An 18,425-nucleotide genomic window follows, 5' to 3' on the forward strand; every position below is an offset into this window, starting at 1 on the left:
TTATTATGAGAAAAATATTCCAATAATAAAATCATATGACCTAAACCCTATAAACGTGCAAAATGTCACAAACCAGTTAAAATTTTATTGAACGTCTATTATAACTTTATTAAATTTATTGTGTTATTTCACTATGCTGTTTCTTAAATGAAGCGTTTGTTTTATTTTTTTAAATTAATAAATAAATAGCAATTTGGCCCACTGTCGCCGCCTATGATCTTGCCACATTTCTCAATGTTTCAGCAAAAAAAATACTTAAACCTTAATTGTCATTTACAAATTGGCTCAAAAACAATTCAAAACCACTTTGTTTTGATAATTTATACAAAATTTGATTATTTTTTCAAAGAATTGTGGATATTAGTCAGCAATTTGTGTACGCCGCTGGTGAAACACAATAATGGCCGACCGATCTCGGCTGTGATTGGTCGTAACGGCATTTTCCGTTGCGATTGAACCAATAGGATTCACCTTAATTAAATTTAAATAACTTTCACAAGACAAATGTGATCGCCATTGAAACACGTAAATTATTAGGGTTTATGCCATTTTTTACTCTTGTATTATTAGGATTTGTTGTAATTATTGTTGATAAATGAAAGATCCGGGAGGCTTATATTAGAAAGTGTTGGTTTGTTCAGTGTCAACATGGATACGCGTAAACGCGGTTTAAGGTCTGCGCCCCCGAAGGGGCACGAGTACGCAACTAAAAAGGTAAGTGCAGTTTGAGTGAAGCATTTTTTTGTTATTATTCGTACGGTAAGTTCCATTTATCGTGTTGTACTAAAGTTAGGTTATGTTTAGGATGTTGCTGGAAGAAGGAGTTTTCCCCCGTGTCCCCCTTTGCCAGCCAAAGTTAACAGAAGGATGAACATGAGTCTATTTCAACGGAAAAGTCCCGCTAAACCTGTCTCTTTCAATCACCAAAGTAAGTCTTTAACTGACCCATATTCGTTTTCAGTTTTGGTCCATTATTATTCAACAAATGTTTTTTAGTGAATTTAAGCCCGCTGTATGACCCTGACAAGGACCCCTGCTACTTTGACCAAATTTTTGTCAAGGAATCTGTAATTGGGGAAGGTTCCTTTGGGGTTGTTTTTAAAGTGAAATCGGAACAAGACGGCAAGTTTTACGCCGTGAAACAGCTGAAATCGTCTCATGCTTCGCACTATGGCTACGCTGAAGTGGAAAATTATGAAAAAATAGGGGAACACAACAATTGTGTGAAGTTTATTATGGCTTGGGAAGAGCTGAAAATTGTCCACATTCAGATGGAATATTGCGATTTGAGTTTAGCCCAATATGCAGCTCTAACACATAAAATTGGAGAGTCGCAACTTTGGGAAATACTCTACGACATGTTGAAAGCGCTGGATTACTTGCACAGTAAAAATTTGATACATCTTGATGTCAAACCTGGGAACATTATGATGAGTCAGGGATTTTACAAATTGGCTGATTTTGGGCTTCTTGTCGATTTAAATAAAGTGAGTATTGAGAAATTCGCGATACAGACGTGTTATTTCTTGTTTTCAGCATGACGGGAAGAAAATTTCAACCATTTCCGATGGAGATGCCAAATACCTCGCCTGTGAAGTTCTCGACGGTATTTACACCTACTCCTGCGACATTTTCGGCTTGGGAATCAGTCTTTTGGAATTGGCGACGAATATAGAATTGCCCGAATTTGGACCTTTGTGGCATCAAATTCGCAAACAATACCTTCCGGCCTCTTTCTACGATGGTATTTTCTCATAAAGTCTGAAACGTGTAATTGAATTTTTTATTTTAGGAGTAACAAAATCTTTTGCCGTAACCATCGAGAAAATGATGGCGAAAATCCACTGGCAAAGGCCACAAGCCTCCAAACTTCTCAAAAATACACATTTGAAAAAAATACAAAAGCAGGATTCAAAGCAACCTAGGAATGTTTATTATGTAAGTGATTTTTTTACATTTCTTTGTGCTAACTTGATCGAATTACAGGAAGAGTTACCGCGTGAACCTTGCATAGTGTTATATAAAAACAATAATAATAATGTGGAAACGCCACCGAAGTCAAACGAAAAAATTCACGACAATTTGTGAGTGAATTATGTAGTTTATTCCAGAACTTGCTGACCCAGTTTTTTTTTCAGAAGTTGTGGAAGTTCGTGTCGGGATTCACATGAGAGGATTTCACCAAATCGTCGGTTATTATGTAGGGGAAAGCTGGCCTTTTGAGAACGATTTAATGACCTTTAACAGTTGTGATATTTCAATAGTACTTAAGAATAACTGGTCAAAAGACTGAAAATACTGTTTTAAGGTGGTAAAGTATTATTATTGTTTGGCGTTCAATTGTTTTCATTATGCACACTTTGGTCGATTGGGTTATTTTTTGCAACTTTCTTATCAGGTAATGTTAACATTGTATTTTGGGTTGTTATTTACGAAAGTTTCTTACAAAAAAAATTATGCAATACTTTATGTGATGTAGTAAACTGTTGTGATTGAGACTTAATGGATGATATAATTGAAAATAATCATTGTTTAATACTTAACGTTCTTCCTAACACCATTAAGTCTTATTATTATAGATTTGAATAAATAATTTTTGCAATTATATTGTAATATTTCATGGAAAACGCGAGATTGTTGCAACAATTTTGGCGTTTGTAATGTGATCATAATTCTATTCATGTTTCTGAATTGTTACATTTTAAGAGAGTTTATGTAAGTTTTTGTTAGAGTTGTGTGCTCTTGATTTTACTCGTTACACAGTACTTTGTTTCCAGTTCAATAAAAAAAATATTAATCATAGATGTATTTGACTGGCCAAACTACAACAAAGCAATAACAATTAAATTATTACAATCATAATTCGTAACTAATTTAAAACGACTCCTCTAACCCATCGATCCCTTCGACGTCTAAAAGCAAACAAAATTAATAAACACTTAGACAAGCAATCAAAAACTTACAAGATAAACCCCGACAATTAGTCCAAACAGACCAATAGCACTGCCAAAAATTTCAATAATCAAAATTTTGACGAAGAGTGAAGCATTGGCGGCATCCGCAATCGCCGCCCCCGAGCCTACAACTCCGACACAGAGCCCGCAGAAGAGGTTCACCCAGCCGACTGTAACCCCGGCCCCGAAAATAATGTACGCCCCCAACAAATTATCAGCGAGGCTCACAGAGGGGCTCATTATCTACCAAACACAAAATAAGTATTTTTTCAAGAGAAACATAAACAAACCTGGAAATTACTCGATAAAACTATGGCCGTGATAAGCCCATAAATGGCCACAGCTTCGCAGAAAATAATCGAAATAAGATTCTTTGTCTTGATCCGCGGCGCTTTCACCCCTGCACCCACAATACTCACACCGGTGGTGTGAATCCCGCTAAAACCAGGGATTATAACAGGGGAATAAAAAGTATGGAACCAAACGTTTATTTTTTGGAAAAACTAAGTGACGTTTTATCAAGAGTAACATTTTTCGAAATTTTCGTTTGTTTTTGAGTTCTGCAATTTTTTTTATGTAACCCACCATAAAACCATTTTTGTCATGATTGTTATGATTTAAGGATTAGAACGATTTACTTTATATTTAATTTTTATCACAAAACAGAACAAAATTTCGTTCTCAAAATACGATCACATTTTTTATATCACTTTATGTTAATTATTATTTTCTGCTTGGTTCCATTATTATTATGGGGGCTTACCCTGCTGCACCCACGACTGAAAGCGACACGGCGAAGCCGATCCCCGTGGAAGCCCACATATAGGGCGAAACGTTTTCCAACAACCTGATTTTTTCAATTAATTACTGACAAATTGGGGGTTGCTACTCACCATGCAAAGCTGATTTGTTCGCCTTTTCCCGTAAGGACGTAGTAAAGGACTGCAAATTCAAAGTGTTACTAACAAATCACATGACTGGAACCCACCTTTTTTTGCTTACCTAAAATAGTGAGGACTGTGGAGGCCAGAACAGACCCGGTGTAAGAAAGGGCGTATCTCATTTTGTGCTAATTGCCTTAATTAATTAAATTAAAAATAATATCTAACTTCAGTTTTTGGATTATTGTGGGAACATTGTTTTTTAGGGACTGGGAGCAACGCAAGACTTGTGATCGCGATTAGATAAGCGTTATCTTTATTGGTGATAACGTCAGAGTGTGAAGAAAGTTACTTTATTATGTCGTCCAAAAATACATATTTAAGTCATATTGTCTAGATTGCAAGGCACAAACCTACGTTTATCACATCATAAAAAGTGCATTGCACCAATACCTCATACATCAAACTACTCCACTACTAGTTAAATAACAGAAATATTAAGTATATAAAATAGTGTGGACAATCACAAATTACACGACCGGAATCGGACGATTTTGAAGGCGCCAAATGCAAAAGAATTTTGATTTGGAATTAAGTAGAAATGCCACTTCCGGTCCCTGGAATGGAAATACTTTGTTGCTTTTCGTAAACTTAAAATACAAAGGTACAAATGTTTCCGTTAATTATCCACACCAGTCATATGTAACGAGAGCATTTGTTATAAAAATAATTAAACTAGATATAAATAAAATCACGAAAAACACCAAAACGATCCCTTAGGAACATTGCACGTTATTTACACATAAAATCCTCAATTTGCTCGGACTTGACATGTCTGTTGGTCGGAGTAGGCATCCCATTTCCCATACGCAAGATATAGGGTATAACACTATCAATTTGCACTTGTCCAATCAAGCCAGCAAAAAACAATTCTTCAAGGACTAGCGGTTCCAAGCCTCGAAGAGGCGGAAGCCGCAGTAGCAACCTAAAACAACAAATGAACAGTGTTGTTACGTGATTAATTACAATTACTTTAAAAAGCAATTGAATTACTTTTATTGCAATTGAAACTACAATTAATTACTTTTTCTTCAATTGTAATTCAATTACTTTTTTTGGTGCAATTACAATTAAATTTCACAAAAATACATTTTTTTATATTTAAATTTGTGGAAAGTTTAAATTTTGTTCCATACTTGTACAAACTGTACAGGATCCAAGCTTCAGGATTCAATTATAACTAATTTTGAAAAAAACGGTTTTCCCATATTTAAGACTTAATTGGATTAATTTCGAAAAAGATGTCACCGTTGTGGAACTTTTTATGAGTGAAGTTCATCAACTTGCCTTCAAATGATAACCAAATTTCTACCGAATCACCTATAGAAAATAATTGTATAATTTTTGATTACATGGATACTCCAAAACATGACAACAATCTCACATATATAATTGAGTTCACCAAATAAAAAACTCCTTTGTATAAAAGACTATTCCGCAATATTTAAGATTTTTAAAAAATATAATAATTGTCGAATGAACAATTTGAAAATCTTTTGTTTTTAAAAAATAATAATGGCATAACAGTAAATAAGTATCAAATAAGTTACAATTGTTAAAATTGAATATATCATAAAAATATTTAGGATAATTAATGTGATGTAAGTTTTTGAGTTGTGTTTTTCTGTATAATAAAAGTTACAAACTATGAAATCAGTGTTTTATTGTTTAAAAGCTAAAATGATTAACTACGCATAAAATATTAATGTTTTAAATTTTTTTCCCACTTTTTACCTGCTCCTATTTAAACAGGAGATGATGTAATTGATTATTTGAAATTACACCAAAGCGTGTATTTATAAAATACATAGATTTAGAATAATTTCTGTAATAAAATCGAGCAAAATTGGATTGGAAAACTGTTATTTAAGCATTTATTTTTTGAAATACTTTAATTTAGTATGATTTCTGTGTTAGAATTGAGCAAACTTGGATTGAAAATAGCTCAAACTGATTTATTTTGAAAAAAAAATTGTTATGTAAACACTTATTTTGTTGAAATACTTTGATTCAGGTTGATTTCTGGCTTAAAATTGAGCCACAACGATTGAAAATAGCACAAATTGCTTTATTTTTTCTCAAAATTTTAATTTAAGCAATTATTTTTTAAAATACTTGATTTAACATGATTTCTGTGTTAAGATCGAGCAAAATTGGATTGGAAATAGCTCAAATTGTTTAATTTTGACAGTTAAGCATTTATTTTGTTGAAATCGTTTGATTCAGGTTGATTTTTGGGTTAAAGTTAATCCACATTTATTGAAAATAGCACAAATGATTTCATTTTAAAATACTTTGATTTAGTATGATTTGTGTGTTAAAATTGAGCATTGAAAATAGCTAAAATTGCTTTATTAAAAAAAAAAGTTATTTAAACACTTATTTTGTTGAAATACTTTGATTCAGGTTGACTTCTAACTTAAAATAGAGTCTCATCGATTGAAAATAGCACAAATTGCTTTATTTTTTCTTAAAATTTTAATTTAGGCAATTATTTTTATAAAACACTTTGATTTAAAATGAAATCGAGCAAAATTGGATTGAAAATAAATTAAATATTTTGGCAAATAACCGTTATTTAAGCATTTATTTTGTTGAAATGCTGATTCAGGTTGATTTTTAGCTTAAAGTTAAGCCAAATTGATTGAAAATATCACAAACTGCTCCATTTTATAGCCTAAAATTGAATTTTAAGCAATTATTTTTATAGAATACTTGGATTTAGAATTATAATTGTAATTAATTACATTTGCATAATTTGTAATTTCGGTAGAAATTAATTACAATTTAGCCAAAGTAACTGTAATTGTGATTAATTACATTTTGAAAAGTAATTTTAACATGAGCCTTCCACTAAAACCGCCATTTTCCTCACCTCGGAAAACGATCAACGTCATCGGGAAAACTACTATGGACATAGTTCTTCAGCCCTTGAAACGACTTCTCCTGCAGCTTTTCCACATGTTTCCTCAACAAGATATCCGGTTGGTCGGCGGAAAACAAAGTGATGGCTTTCAAATACGCATACTCGTGTTCATCAACATTCAACCGATTCATAGTGGTGGCATAATCTTGCAACTTGACAATATGGTCACTGACTTGTTTTACTTTAGTCGCTGACATCTTATCCTGCGCTATTAAAGTATGCAAGTGACTTATAAGTGCCGATAGTATCGTCGAAAGCGACAAAGTCTGCGAGCATTGCGCTAGCCCCAAAGTAAACAACTCGGCCCAACAGCCCCTCAGGAGCGTAATTTGCGCCTCAGTGGTCAAATACTGAAACGCAGGGATGTTTCGCGTCCAATGAATGGACAAAAACAGCAACCGGGAACCACTCTCGCAGATGTAGTGGATGTTCAAGTAAGGGGGGACAGGACCCGGGATTTGCAGATTGAAACTGATGTGTTGCTCGCTGAGGATTGGGCCATCGTAGTCGTAGCATTTCTCTTCAGAGGAAGTTAAAGAGGAGAGGTCGGTGCCATTAAGGCACTGGACTCGAGCCATCGTGTCTAAGGCTTTCGAGATTAACTGCTTGTCACGGGCCATTATTAAAGCGTCACTTAGTTCACCAGCCCCGGTGTTTGTACTGTCCATCGAGACGTCGTCTTCGATGCTTGCTTGGCTCGGGGACAAGTGGTACGGCAGCTCGGAGGACCCGCTATTGCCTGCAATTAAAAAAAAAAAATACTTTGACAAGAACAACATTAAATGGTGTTAAACTCAAAATCAAGTCATTTTTTAGGACTAAAAAACCCACTATCCATAACGGTAGAAGTTTTTTTACAGTTTACAACATTTTTACAGATCGATTTAAAAACCAATCAGAAAAGGATAAATATTACACATTTAGAAAGTTTAAAACTATTTTGAATAATATCATTAGCCCTTATCTTATCATACAGGGTATACAAGAACTCGCGCCCCAGAGAATTATACCACTACTAAACAAAACTAAACAAACAAAAAACAAACAAGGTCATCACTGTAAATAAATAGACATAAAAAATGTCAAATGTCAAAAAATAAATGTCAAAATTTTTTGACAGAATTTTTTAAACATTTTTTCCATGTTCTTGGTACCTTATCTTATTTGAAATTTTGTTCTGGGACGCGCCCTCTGACACACCCTATATTTGCTTTCCAATTTTCCCCACTAAGAAATTACCTGAAAATATCAAAAGTACTTTTGTGGTACCAAAACATTTGAAAAATTGCTAATTGCGTGACTCACCGATTCGCTTGTTGAGGAATTGGAGTCCCAGGTCGCAGGGGTTGAAGGGGGCTGGTAGTAAGCCTGGCGAGTCCGTGCTCAAGTCTTTCCTTATGAAGATTTTATTTACACTGTTGGAATTGTAGTTATTTCCTATGTTATTCGAGTAGTCTTTTTTGTCTATAATTGGTTTACGTTCGTGTTGTACAGCTGCAAGGGGGCTGGTGTTAGGGAGTTTATGTACGACCAAAAACAACTTACAATCACTTCTCATTCCACAAGCTAAACATTTCTGGAGTCTACAATATTGACACCTATTTCTGTGGTGTTTGGTAACTTCGCAATTCTTGCTTCCTCTACATTGATACCCGAGCTGTTTTCGTATAGACCTCTTGAAAAATCCCTTACAACCTTCACAGCTAATAGCACCATAATGTCTCCCGGAAGCCCTGTCCCCACAAACAACGCACAATTCCACGGTTAAGCATAAGTTATTCGAATTGTTGTTTCTAATTTTATCACTCAGTATTTCCGATTTAATACTATGTTCTATATCCATTTTTCTGGCTGTGAGACACGGAGAGGCACTAGATTTAAGCACTTACGACTCGCATTTGGAGTTGGTCGAGATTTTTTAAAAACCATGCGACCTTTCGTTGCATTATAGAGGAATAATGCCTCGAACAAGGTTCATGACCTTACACCTGCTGCTGTTTTTAGGTGTAGGGACATTATTTTCCTCAGGTAGCTCGATACATTTCATTCTTGACAGCGCGCCAAACTCAAATATTCAGAAATTGTTTCGCCCAATATCACCAACAATTTTTAAAAATAAATATACAATTCTACAGACTGTGGTATTGTTTTTGGTAATTGTTGTCATACAAATTAATTAAAACACCAAAACACTTTTAATTCACATGTGTAACTACTTGATTACGTTTAAGTAATTTACAATTACGTACAGAATCAGCAGAATTTAAAAAACAAAAAACACAGTATTTAAATTCCAGCGCAGCTCTCTTCGGTCAAATATTACAATACAGGAATCTATATTTTAAATTCAAATTTCAAAATTTTAATTCAAAAAGAAGTTTTACCTAATATTACCAACAACTTTTTTTAATAAGCATACAATTCCATAAGCTGTAGTTCAGTGGCGCAGCCAGAGAGTGAGTTTAGAGGAGGTTTACCTATGTAAAAAATTTCGGGCACTCATTCGAGTATATTGTAACTTTGTTTTTAATATAATTTTTTCTATTGAGATATTTTTATATTAAATTTGTTATTATATTTGACAGATTTTTGTCGTATGCGGTACCCAAATTGCTTAAAAATAGTTCAAATTGCATTAGTTTTGATAAAAAACGTAAAAAATGTAGTCTAAAATGTTTCTAAAAACAGTTTGTCATCGCAAAAAGCATTTTGTAATTCCGAATTTTGAAGTTTTTAATTTTTTTTATTTTTGTAGAAATTTTTAACGATTTTCGGTTTGTTGCTAATATAACTTCGGAATTATTTACGTTAGTCTTTCTTGTTTGGTACCGTTGGAAAACAAATTTAATTTTTTATTATATACAAAAAAAAATAATTGTTCTATGTTAAATAGTTATGAAAAAAATTGCTGAAGAAGTCAAAAACATCCAAAATATTAACTTCTAAAGGATCAAGAATTTTGCAGTTTTCTTAACGCCAAGATAAAAATTTCCTAAAATATTTTACACATATTTTACACAAAAAATTTGCTACAATTTACAAAATAAAAAAAATATATAAATTTGCGAATCTTCTGAAGTTATGAGAACATCGAAAATAATTGTATTCAAAATTCCAATGTTTAATTTGGAAATTTCTAAAATATAATTTTAGTTTTATGATCATTACAAAGTAATTTTGATTGATTTTGTTCAGGGGGGAGGTTACTCTTAGAACCCTCCCTTGATGCGCCACTGGTGGAGTTGGTGTAATTAAAGATATAATAAAACACTAAAACATTTTTTAAGAAACATGTGTAAATATTTCATTACGTTTAAGTAATTTAGAATTACGTGCAATTAGAATTTAGAAAATAAAAACCACAAAATTCAAATTTCAAAATAAAGAACGCGTTCTTCTGTCAAATATTACAGGAATCTGTATTTTAAATTTTTTGAGTTAGTGTTTTTTACAATTTCTGTTTTGGGAGCCAAGTGTTTAAACATTTTCCCTCAAATTCTGCTTAATTGCATACACCTGCTCATGTTTTATTTTTTATAGTTGATAAAACGAGAAAATGACTTGACAGTCTATGTTTGACAGTTTCGTTCAGTTCGACAGTAGCAATGTGTCGGTAAAATTTGTTTTGTTGAAATTTTCCTTACATTTCTTCAAAATTTAGTTTAATTTAAATGTAGAAACGTGCCCGTGCCTATTTTTGCATCTAGTTTATTTGTGCGTTAGTTAGTTAATCAAAAATGGTAAGTTTTGTGAAACATAAGGGAATTGTAAGTTCCACCTGCCTCTAGGTCTTCCCAAAAACGACACCCCTTCAAAACCAATCAAGAGCGATTTTAAAACTCCTTGACAAGAATTTAGTTAATCGGGAGTACGTCGAGTATCAATTTATTCAACAGAGCCAAATTCCAACCTCACATTTCCAATCAGCATTACCGCGGCTTCCAATTCCTGAATTAAAATTAACATGTGAACGGTATTTGGCGGCTCAGCGGCCTTTATTAATCGATGAGTCGTACAAAAAAACCGAAGCTAATGTCTATCGATTCCGGGACGGGGTTGGGAAGCAATTACAAAAATTTTTGAAAGACTATGACAATAAGAACAAGCACACGAGCTATATAAGTGAATTATGGTTTGATAAATATTTGAGATCGCGAAGTCCGTTACCACTAAATTGCAACCCGGTGTTGGTCTTAAACAATGACGATAAACCGGAATATAACGATCAACTCATCAGAACAACAAATTTGATTGTCAGCTCTTTGAGATTTTACCGTGCCTTAAAGTCGGAGTTATTACATCCGGAAATTTTCCATTTGAATCCGAAGAAAAGTGATACTGAACGACTGAATCTCATTTTGAGTAAATTACCGCCGAAACTGGCCTATGTTTGTGCCTATTTTTACAAGGCGTTTCCTTTGGATATGAGTCAATATCCGAGTTTATTCCAAACAACTCGTATTCCAGAGTGTGATAAGGATAGACTTGTTAACTGTCCGGAGTCTAAACATATTACAGTACAGTACAAAGGTCGTTTCTATGCTTTCAAAGTATTAACTGTTAGCAATGACATCGTCACACCCACACAAATAATGGAGAATCTTAAATTCATCCTCAGTGATAATATAGAATCTGATAAGTTTCCAATTGGAGTCCTTACAACACTTGAACGCAACAAATGGGCCACAATTCGGCATGAATTAGCCGAAAACGGCAACGATGCCTTATTAAAAACAATTGATTCGGCCTTATTTCATGTCTGTCTCGACGAAGAAACTGTTGGTGATGACCCTTACAAAATGACAAAACAGTTCTTGCACGCTGATGGTGCCAATAGATGGTTCGACAAGTCATTTTCTTTAATTGTGGCGAAAGATGGGGCTGCTGCTGTCAATTTTGAGCATGCTTGGGGAGATGGTGTTGCTGTCTTGCGTTACGCTCAGGATATCTTCAATGATGCAAAAAATAAACCAAGGGTGCATCCAAATACCACACTGACGGAGGGTTCTTCTTGTCAAGTTCAGCGTCTAGGTTGTTGATTTTTCTCCGGTTTGGACTATTCTCATTTAATTTTTTTTTATTTTGTAGAAGTTCAATTGAATGAACATTTGAAAAAATGTGTTGAAGATGCCAAAAATTTGTATAAATCGGTTTGTGATAATCTTGATGTCAATTATACGATTTTTGAAGGGATTGGGAAGGATACGTGCAAGAAGAGTCAAGTCAGTCCGGATGCGATCATGCAGTTGGCTTTCCAGGTTTGTAAAAAAAAATCGAGTCGGGGACAGTGTTACCAAAAACACAAATTTACCAGATCCGAGTTAAAAATTTGCAAAATTTTCACCAGATTACGATTTGTATGGCGAATCTCGCGAAGTTTTCAGCTTAAAAATCTGCTTGAACTATATCATTTTTGGCTTAATTCTGTGTTTTTTTGGTTTGTTTTTAACCAATTTTGCGAAATAATTACGTTTCTAGCTGAAAAACATGCTAAAACTGAAAAAATGCAAAATTAATGGAATTTTTAACTTAATTTGTTGATTTTACAGTTCGTTTTAGCGAAATCTTGCAAAAACCTTAGATTGAAGTACAAAAACGTGCTTAAAACATATTCGGCTTATTTTTATCTTATTTTGCTCAAAAATACAAAGTAACATCAATATCAATGGTTTTTGTCATTTTTAAGCGTGTTTGGAGAAGATTTTGAAAAATAATTGAGCCTTTGGTTCAAAAACGAAGTAAGTCGAGCCAAGCAAGCTAAAAATAATATCAATTTCGATTTAGTTTTGTTATTTTTTTTGTCTGCTTTAACGAAATTTTTAGAATTTCCTTTGTTTTTATCTCAAAAACGCTTGAAAAACGCCGTTTTTGGTTGAATTTGTTAAATTTCTGGTTCGTTTTTAACGAAATTTTGCGATATAATGGTGTTTCTACCTGAAAAAGTATTCGAAAAAGACTAAAATTAATTGTCATTTTCGATCCTGTAGCAAAATCTTGTAAAAAAAACAGAACTATTTTTAACCAATTTGCCAGTTTTTTTTACCAGATTATGATTTGTATGGCAAAATCTCGCGAAAAAACGCAGTTTTCAGCTAAAAATGTGCTTGAACTTTTGGCTTAATTCTCTGTTTTTTTTTTGCTTGTTTTTAACCAATTTTGCGAAATAATTGCGTTTATAGCTGAAACAACATGCTAAAACTCTTAACAAATGCAAAATTAATGTAATTTTCAACTTACTTTGTTGATTTTTCGGTACGTTTTAGCGAAATCTTGCAAAAAACCTTAGATTGAGGTACAAAAACGTGCTTAAAACATTCTCGGCTTATTTTTGTCTTATTTTGCTCAAAAATACAAAATAACATCACAAGATTTTGCAAAATAAATGAGCCTCTGGTTCAAAAACAAAGTAAGTCGAGCGAAACAATCTAAAAATAATATCAATTTCGATTTAGTTTTGTAATTTTTTTGTCTGCTTCAACGAAATTTTCTTTGTTTTTATCTTAAAAACGTGCTTAAACACTTGAAAAACGCCGTTTTTGGTAGAATTTGTTAAATTTTTGGATTGTTTTTAACGACATTTTGCGATATAATCGTGTTTCTAGCTGAAAAAGTATTCCAAAAAGACAAAATTGTCATTTTCGATCCTGTAATAAAATTTTGTAAAAAAAACAAACAGAACTATTGTTAACCAATTTGCCATTTTTTTACCAGATTACGATTTGTATAGCAAATTCTCGCAAAAGACGCAGTTTTGAGCTTAAAAATCTGCTTGAACTTTCGAAAAAGGACAAAATCATTTTCGGCCTAATTTTGTGTTTTTTTAGCTTTTGTTTAACTAATTTTGCGAAATAATTGCGTTTCTAGCTGAAAAACATGCTAAAACACTTAAAAAATGCAAAATTAAAGTAATTTTCAACTTAATTTGTTGATGTTTGAGTTCGTTCTAGCGAAATCTCGCAAAAAACCTTAGATTGAAATACAAAATCGTGCTTAAAACCTTCATGGCTTATTTTTGTCTTATTTTGCTCAAAAATACAAAGTAACATCAATATCAATTGTTTTTGTAATTTTTAAGCGTGTTTGGACAAGATTTTGCAAAATAAATGAGCCTCTGGTTGAAAAAAGAAGTAAGTCGAGCAAAACAAGCTAAAAATAATATCAATTTCGATTTAGTTTTGTAATTTTTTTGCCTGCTTCAACGAAATTTTTAGNTGTTTTTATCTCAAAATTTTTGGATTGTCTTTAACGAAATTTTGCAATATAATCGTGTTTCTAGCTAACAAAAGTATTTGATAAAAGACAAAAATAAATTGGCATTTTCGATTGATCCTGTAGCAAAATCTTGTAAAAAAAAACAGAACTATTTTTAACCAATTTGCCAGTTTTTTACCAGATTACGATTTGTATGGCAAAATCTCGCAAAAAAACGCAGTTTTCAGCTTAAAAATCTGCTTGAACTTTCGGCTTAATTCTGTGTTTTTTTTGGCTTGTTTTTAACCAATTTTGCGAAATAATTGCGTTTCTAGCTCAAAAACATGCTATAACTCTCAAAAAATGCAAAATTAATGTAATTTTCAACTTAATTTGTTGATTTTTCAGTCCGATTTAGCGAAATCTTGCAAAATCTTACAAAAACGTGCTTAAAACATTCTCGGCTTATTTTTGCCTTATTTTGCTCAAAAATACAAAATAACATCAATATTAATTGTTTTTGTGATTTTTAAGCATGTTTGGATAAATAAATGAGCCTCTTGTTGAAAAACGAAGTAAGTCGAGCGAAACAAGCTAAAAATATTATCAATTTCGATTTAGTTTTGTAATTTTTTTGTCTACTTCAACGAAATTTTTAGAATTTTCTTTGTTTTTATCTCAAAAACGTGCTTAAACACTTGAAAAACGCCGTTTTTGGTCGAATTTGTTAAATTTTTGGATCGTTTTTCCAAATTTTGTGATATAATCGTGTTTCTAGCTAAAAAAGTATTTGAAAAGGACAAAAAAAATTAGCATTTTCGATCTTGTAACAAAATCTTGTAAAAAAAACAAAAAGAACTATTTTTAACCAGATTTTCATGGCAAAATCTCCCGAAAAAACGCAGTTTTGAGCTTAAAAATTTCTTTGAACTTTCGAAAAATGAAAAAATTATTTTCGGCCTAATTCTGTGATTTTTTGGCTTGTTTTTAACCAATTTTGCTAAATAATTGCGTTTCTAGCTGAAAAACATGCTAAAACACTTAAAAAAAATGCAAAACTAAAGTAATTTTCAACTTAATTTGTTGATGTTTCAGTTCGTTTTAGCGAAATCTCGCAAAAAAACTTAGATTGAAATACAAAAACGTGCTTAAAACCTTCACGGCTTATTTTTGTCTTATTTTGCTCATAATACAAAATAACATCAATATCAATTGTTTTTGTGATTTTTAAGCGTGTTTGGACATTTTGCAAAATAAATGAGCCTCTGGTTAAAAAACGAAGTAAGTCGAGAGAAACAAGCTAACAGTAATATCAATTTCGATTTAGTGTTTTAATTTTTTGTCTGTTTTAACGAAATTTTTAGATTTTTCTTTGTTTTTATCTCAAAAACGCTTGAAAAACGCCGTTTTTGGTCTATTTTATTGTTTTTGGATTGTTTTTAACGAAATTTTGCGATATAATCTGAAAAAATATTCGAAAAAGGCAAAAATAAATTGGCATTTTCGATCCTATAGTGAAATCTTACAAACAAATCAGGTGGTTTGACGAAATAATCAAGTTTCTGGTTGAAAAACAGGTTTTTTTTTCATTTCCAAAAAGACACCAGATATTAGAACTTTTACAAAAGTTTTTATCAAATAATTGAAAAATTTTAATCTTCAGGTGGCTTATCATAAAATAACCGGTTCTTTCGTGTCAACTTACGAGTCCTGTAGCACTGCTGCCTTCAAACATGGCCGTACTGAAGCAATTCGTCCGTGCACGACTGCCACCAAGGTAAAAAAAAATCGATGTTTGCTTCAAAAACCGAACATTTTTGTTAGGAGGTTACATTAGCCATTAATGCATTGAACAAGCCGCCAGCGGCTGAGTTGAAGAAAATGATTCAGGAGTGCTCAACGATTCACAATAGGTTGATCAAGGAAGCAGCGATGGGTCAGGGATTTGATCGTCACCTTTTTGCTCTAAAATCAATGGGTGAAAGAAATGATATTAAAAGTAATATTTTTGACGATCCTGAATTTTCGCACATGGGTTATGATATCCTATCGACGAGTACTTTGAACTCGCCGGCGATTTTTGCAGGGGGTTTTGGGCCAGTGGTGCCGGAAGGATTTGGATTGGGGTAAATCGAGATATTTTAATTTTAACATTCTAATTGTGGATTTTAAGGTATGTGATTAAAGACGAGTTTTTGGGAACACTTGCAACGAATTATAAGGACCGTACTAATGGACCAGACTTTATGGCTGCTTTGACAAAGTCATTCGAAGAAATTTTTGCAATTTTGCGAACCAATTAGTTAAGCAATGATTTATATTTATTCCGGTATTTTTAGTTTGTATTGTATTCTTTTGTTTTTCTGGTTGTGTGTTCATACAGTATGACTAAGGTTGATTATTACAAAATTATATAATTTTTTATCGTTCGTTAATAAATGTTTCGCATTTTCTCTCCGAGTTTTATTTCGCCAGAAAATAATCTGATTCCAATACTCATTTGGAAACCTGTTTCACATCTAGAGTTGTTTTATTCAAACTCAAGGTCGGGTCAGGTAAAAGGAATACATTTCCCGAGCCAAAAAAATTGCGTTATTCAAACAATGAAATAAAAAATAAAAACAAGAAAATAAAACGTGATTTCTATCGGTTTCATTGACTAATAGTGACGCCGAACGACCAAGATACAGGGTGTTAAAAAAGATTCTAAAATATTTAAGGAGGTAATAGTGTGGACCAAGATAAATAAAAAAGTCTTAATAAACAAGGGTTCGCAAAGTAACGGTTTCGGAGAATTTTTTTTTACCCCATGAATTTTTTTTGCAAAAATATCTCAATTTTTTATCATAGTCCCCAGTAAATAGTCTCGAGGAAATGGGGAACATCTTCTGTAAAGTTGATTTTTGTATTTACTAGAAGCTTCTCTTATTTGTTTGAACAGATTGCAAATAAATGTTTTAAAAAACAAATAATCTTCGATATCTCCGAAACCGTTACTTTGCGGACCCATGTTTATGAAGACTTTTTTGTTTATTTTGGTCCATACTATTACCTCATGAAATATTTTACAATCTTTTTTTAACACCCTGTATAAAAAAATGAGGAAATAATATAAATATTACGTTTGATGCACTCTGGAGGTTCAATGTACAAATTACACAAATAAACATTTGCTCTTTTCTAGTTGCTTGATATACGATACAAATCCTACCACAAGTAGTTTTCGAGTTATTGACCGATTTAGAAGATATTTTGAGTCATTTTTTTTTCTGTAGTCCTATAGTTTTCAAGTAATTAATTCTTATTTCAAAAAGTCGAAATTATAATCCTGATTAATTTACAATTTTTGCTGGTCGATGGATTATTGTATGCTGATTTTCCCGGTATTTTTACTTTTCTTATAGGCCTCAGTGTTCAAGAAAATCTCATTTATTTTTTAAAAATTTGAATTTTTGACTTTTTCACTATTTACCCGGCGATTACGACAAAACTTTTTGATTTTTTGCAAAAAAATCGGCTAAATCATGCGTTTGAATTGAACTGTTTTAAATTCACGTAAATAAAACATTGAATCAGCATCGATAATTGCTTTCTATACAGAGTGCGCCAGAACTTGCGCCCGAGAGAAAAATGTAAATAAGATACCAGGAACATGGATTAAAAAATTCTACTTATAAAATTTTTTATTTTTTAATAAGACACCCTATATTTACCTGCATTTTTTTTTTGGTTGCTTAACATTTAGTGGTTGATTTTACTTACTTTTTTTAAGTTTTTGAAATATATAATTTGAATTTTTTGACAAAAATTGACACAACTAAAAAAATAAGATTATCTTTACTGTAAAGACGAACATTTAATTTTTAGAGTTATCGCTTTGCGCTAGAACTCTCGCCCCAGAGAAAGATAAGATACCAGGAACATGGAAAAAATGTTAAAAAAGTCTATCTATAAAAATTTCGACGCTATGAGAGAATTTTGCACTTTAACTCTATTTATTTCTGTTAAAAAAATAATTTTCCAAATTTTTTTGCCACAGGTTATTAGAAGGAAGCTGTATCCTAAATTGAACTCTGTTTAATGTTATTTATTTTATTGACAAAATTTTTGTATCTTTACTAAATAATTATAAAAAAACATGAAGTACAAAAACGTCCTTGACATCAATATCAATGGTTTTTGTGATTTTTAAGCGTGTTTGGACAAGATTTTGAAAAATAATTGAGCCTCTGGTTCAAAAACGAAGTAAGTCGAGCCAAGCAAGCTAAAAATAATATCATAATATAGTTTTGTAATTTTTTTGTCTGCTTTAACGAAATTTTTAGAATTTCCCTTGGTTTTATCTCAAAAACGCTTGAAAAACGCCGTTTTTGGTCGAATTTGTTAAATTTCTGGATCGTTTTTAACGAGATT

The 18,425-nt window shown here is 32.3% G+C and overlaps 4 protein-coding genes across 6 annotated transcripts; 2 read left to right on the forward strand and 2 right to left on the reverse strand.

The window, feature by feature from the left end:
* The first annotated feature begins 448 nt into the window (after positions 1-448).
* On the forward strand, positions 449-2,862 carry LOC123006481 (membrane-associated tyrosine- and threonine-specific cdc2-inhibitory kinase wee-1.3). Of its 2 annotated transcripts, none has more exons than XM_044401003.1 (7): positions 449-714; positions 805-928; positions 997-1,487; positions 1,537-1,744; positions 1,793-1,938; positions 1,987-2,084; positions 2,142-2,862. In XM_044401003.1, the coding sequence occupies exons 1-7, from the start codon at positions 649-651 to the stop codon at positions 2,221-2,223; spliced, it is 1,215 nt and encodes a 404-aa protein (XP_044256938.1). In that variant the 5' UTR covers positions 449-648; the 3' UTR covers positions 2,224-2,862. The 2 variants fall into 2 exon arrangements, with proteins under 2 accessions (XP_044256938.1, XP_044256937.1); XM_044401002.1 differs by having other exon boundaries at positions 451-714; positions 2,139-2,862.
* Positions 2,792-4,159, reverse strand: LOC123006483 (V-type proton ATPase 21 kDa proteolipid subunit-like). Its single transcript, XM_044401004.1, has 6 exons — positions 3,957-4,159; positions 3,848-3,896; positions 3,718-3,801; positions 3,245-3,392; positions 2,964-3,197; positions 2,792-2,912 (listed from the first exon to the last, which is right to left on the reverse strand). The coding sequence occupies exons 1-6, from the start codon at positions 4,015-4,017 to the stop codon at positions 2,889-2,891; spliced, it is 600 nt and encodes a 199-aa protein (XP_044256939.1). The 5' UTR covers positions 4,018-4,159; the 3' UTR covers positions 2,792-2,888.
* Positions 4,160-4,172: 13 nt separating this feature from the next.
* LOC123006480 (nuclear receptor subfamily 2 group C member 1-like) lies at positions 4,173-8,842 on the reverse strand. 2 transcript variants are annotated; one of them, XM_044401001.1, is made up of 4 exons: positions 8,373-8,842; positions 8,127-8,315; positions 6,771-7,560; positions 4,173-4,820 (listed from the first exon to the last, which is right to left on the reverse strand). In XM_044401001.1, the coding sequence occupies exons 1-4, from the start codon at positions 8,662-8,664 to the stop codon at positions 4,628-4,630; spliced, it is 1,464 nt and encodes a 487-aa protein (XP_044256936.1). In that variant the 5' UTR covers positions 8,665-8,842; the 3' UTR covers positions 4,173-4,627. The 2 variants fall into 2 exon arrangements, with proteins under 2 accessions (XP_044256936.1, XP_044256935.1); XM_044401000.1 differs by having other exon boundaries at positions 8,367-8,842.
* Positions 8,843-10,383: 1,541 nt separating this feature from the next.
* Positions 10,384-16,465, forward strand: LOC123006254 (carnitine O-palmitoyltransferase 2, mitochondrial). The gene is made up of 6 exons (XM_044400591.1): positions 10,384-10,561; positions 10,610-11,852; positions 11,910-12,079; positions 15,676-15,789; positions 15,837-16,138; positions 16,186-16,465. Exons 1-6 carry the CDS (start codon positions 10,559-10,561, stop codon positions 16,313-16,315), a joined length of 1,962 nt encoding a protein of 653 aa, XP_044256526.1. The 5' UTR covers positions 10,384-10,558; the 3' UTR covers positions 16,316-16,465.
* The last annotated feature ends 1,960 nt before the right edge of the window (positions 16,466-18,425 follow it).

This window comes from Tribolium madens, unplaced genomic scaffold, assembly GCF_015345945.1.
Source record: "Tribolium madens isolate multiple individuals breed KSU strain unplaced genomic scaffold, Tmad_KSU_1.1 Scaffold_2;HRSCAF=44;Tcas5.2_LGX, whole genome shotgun sequence".
NCBI classification, from domain to species: Eukaryota; Metazoa; Arthropoda; class Insecta; order Coleoptera; family Tenebrionidae; genus Tribolium; species Tribolium madens.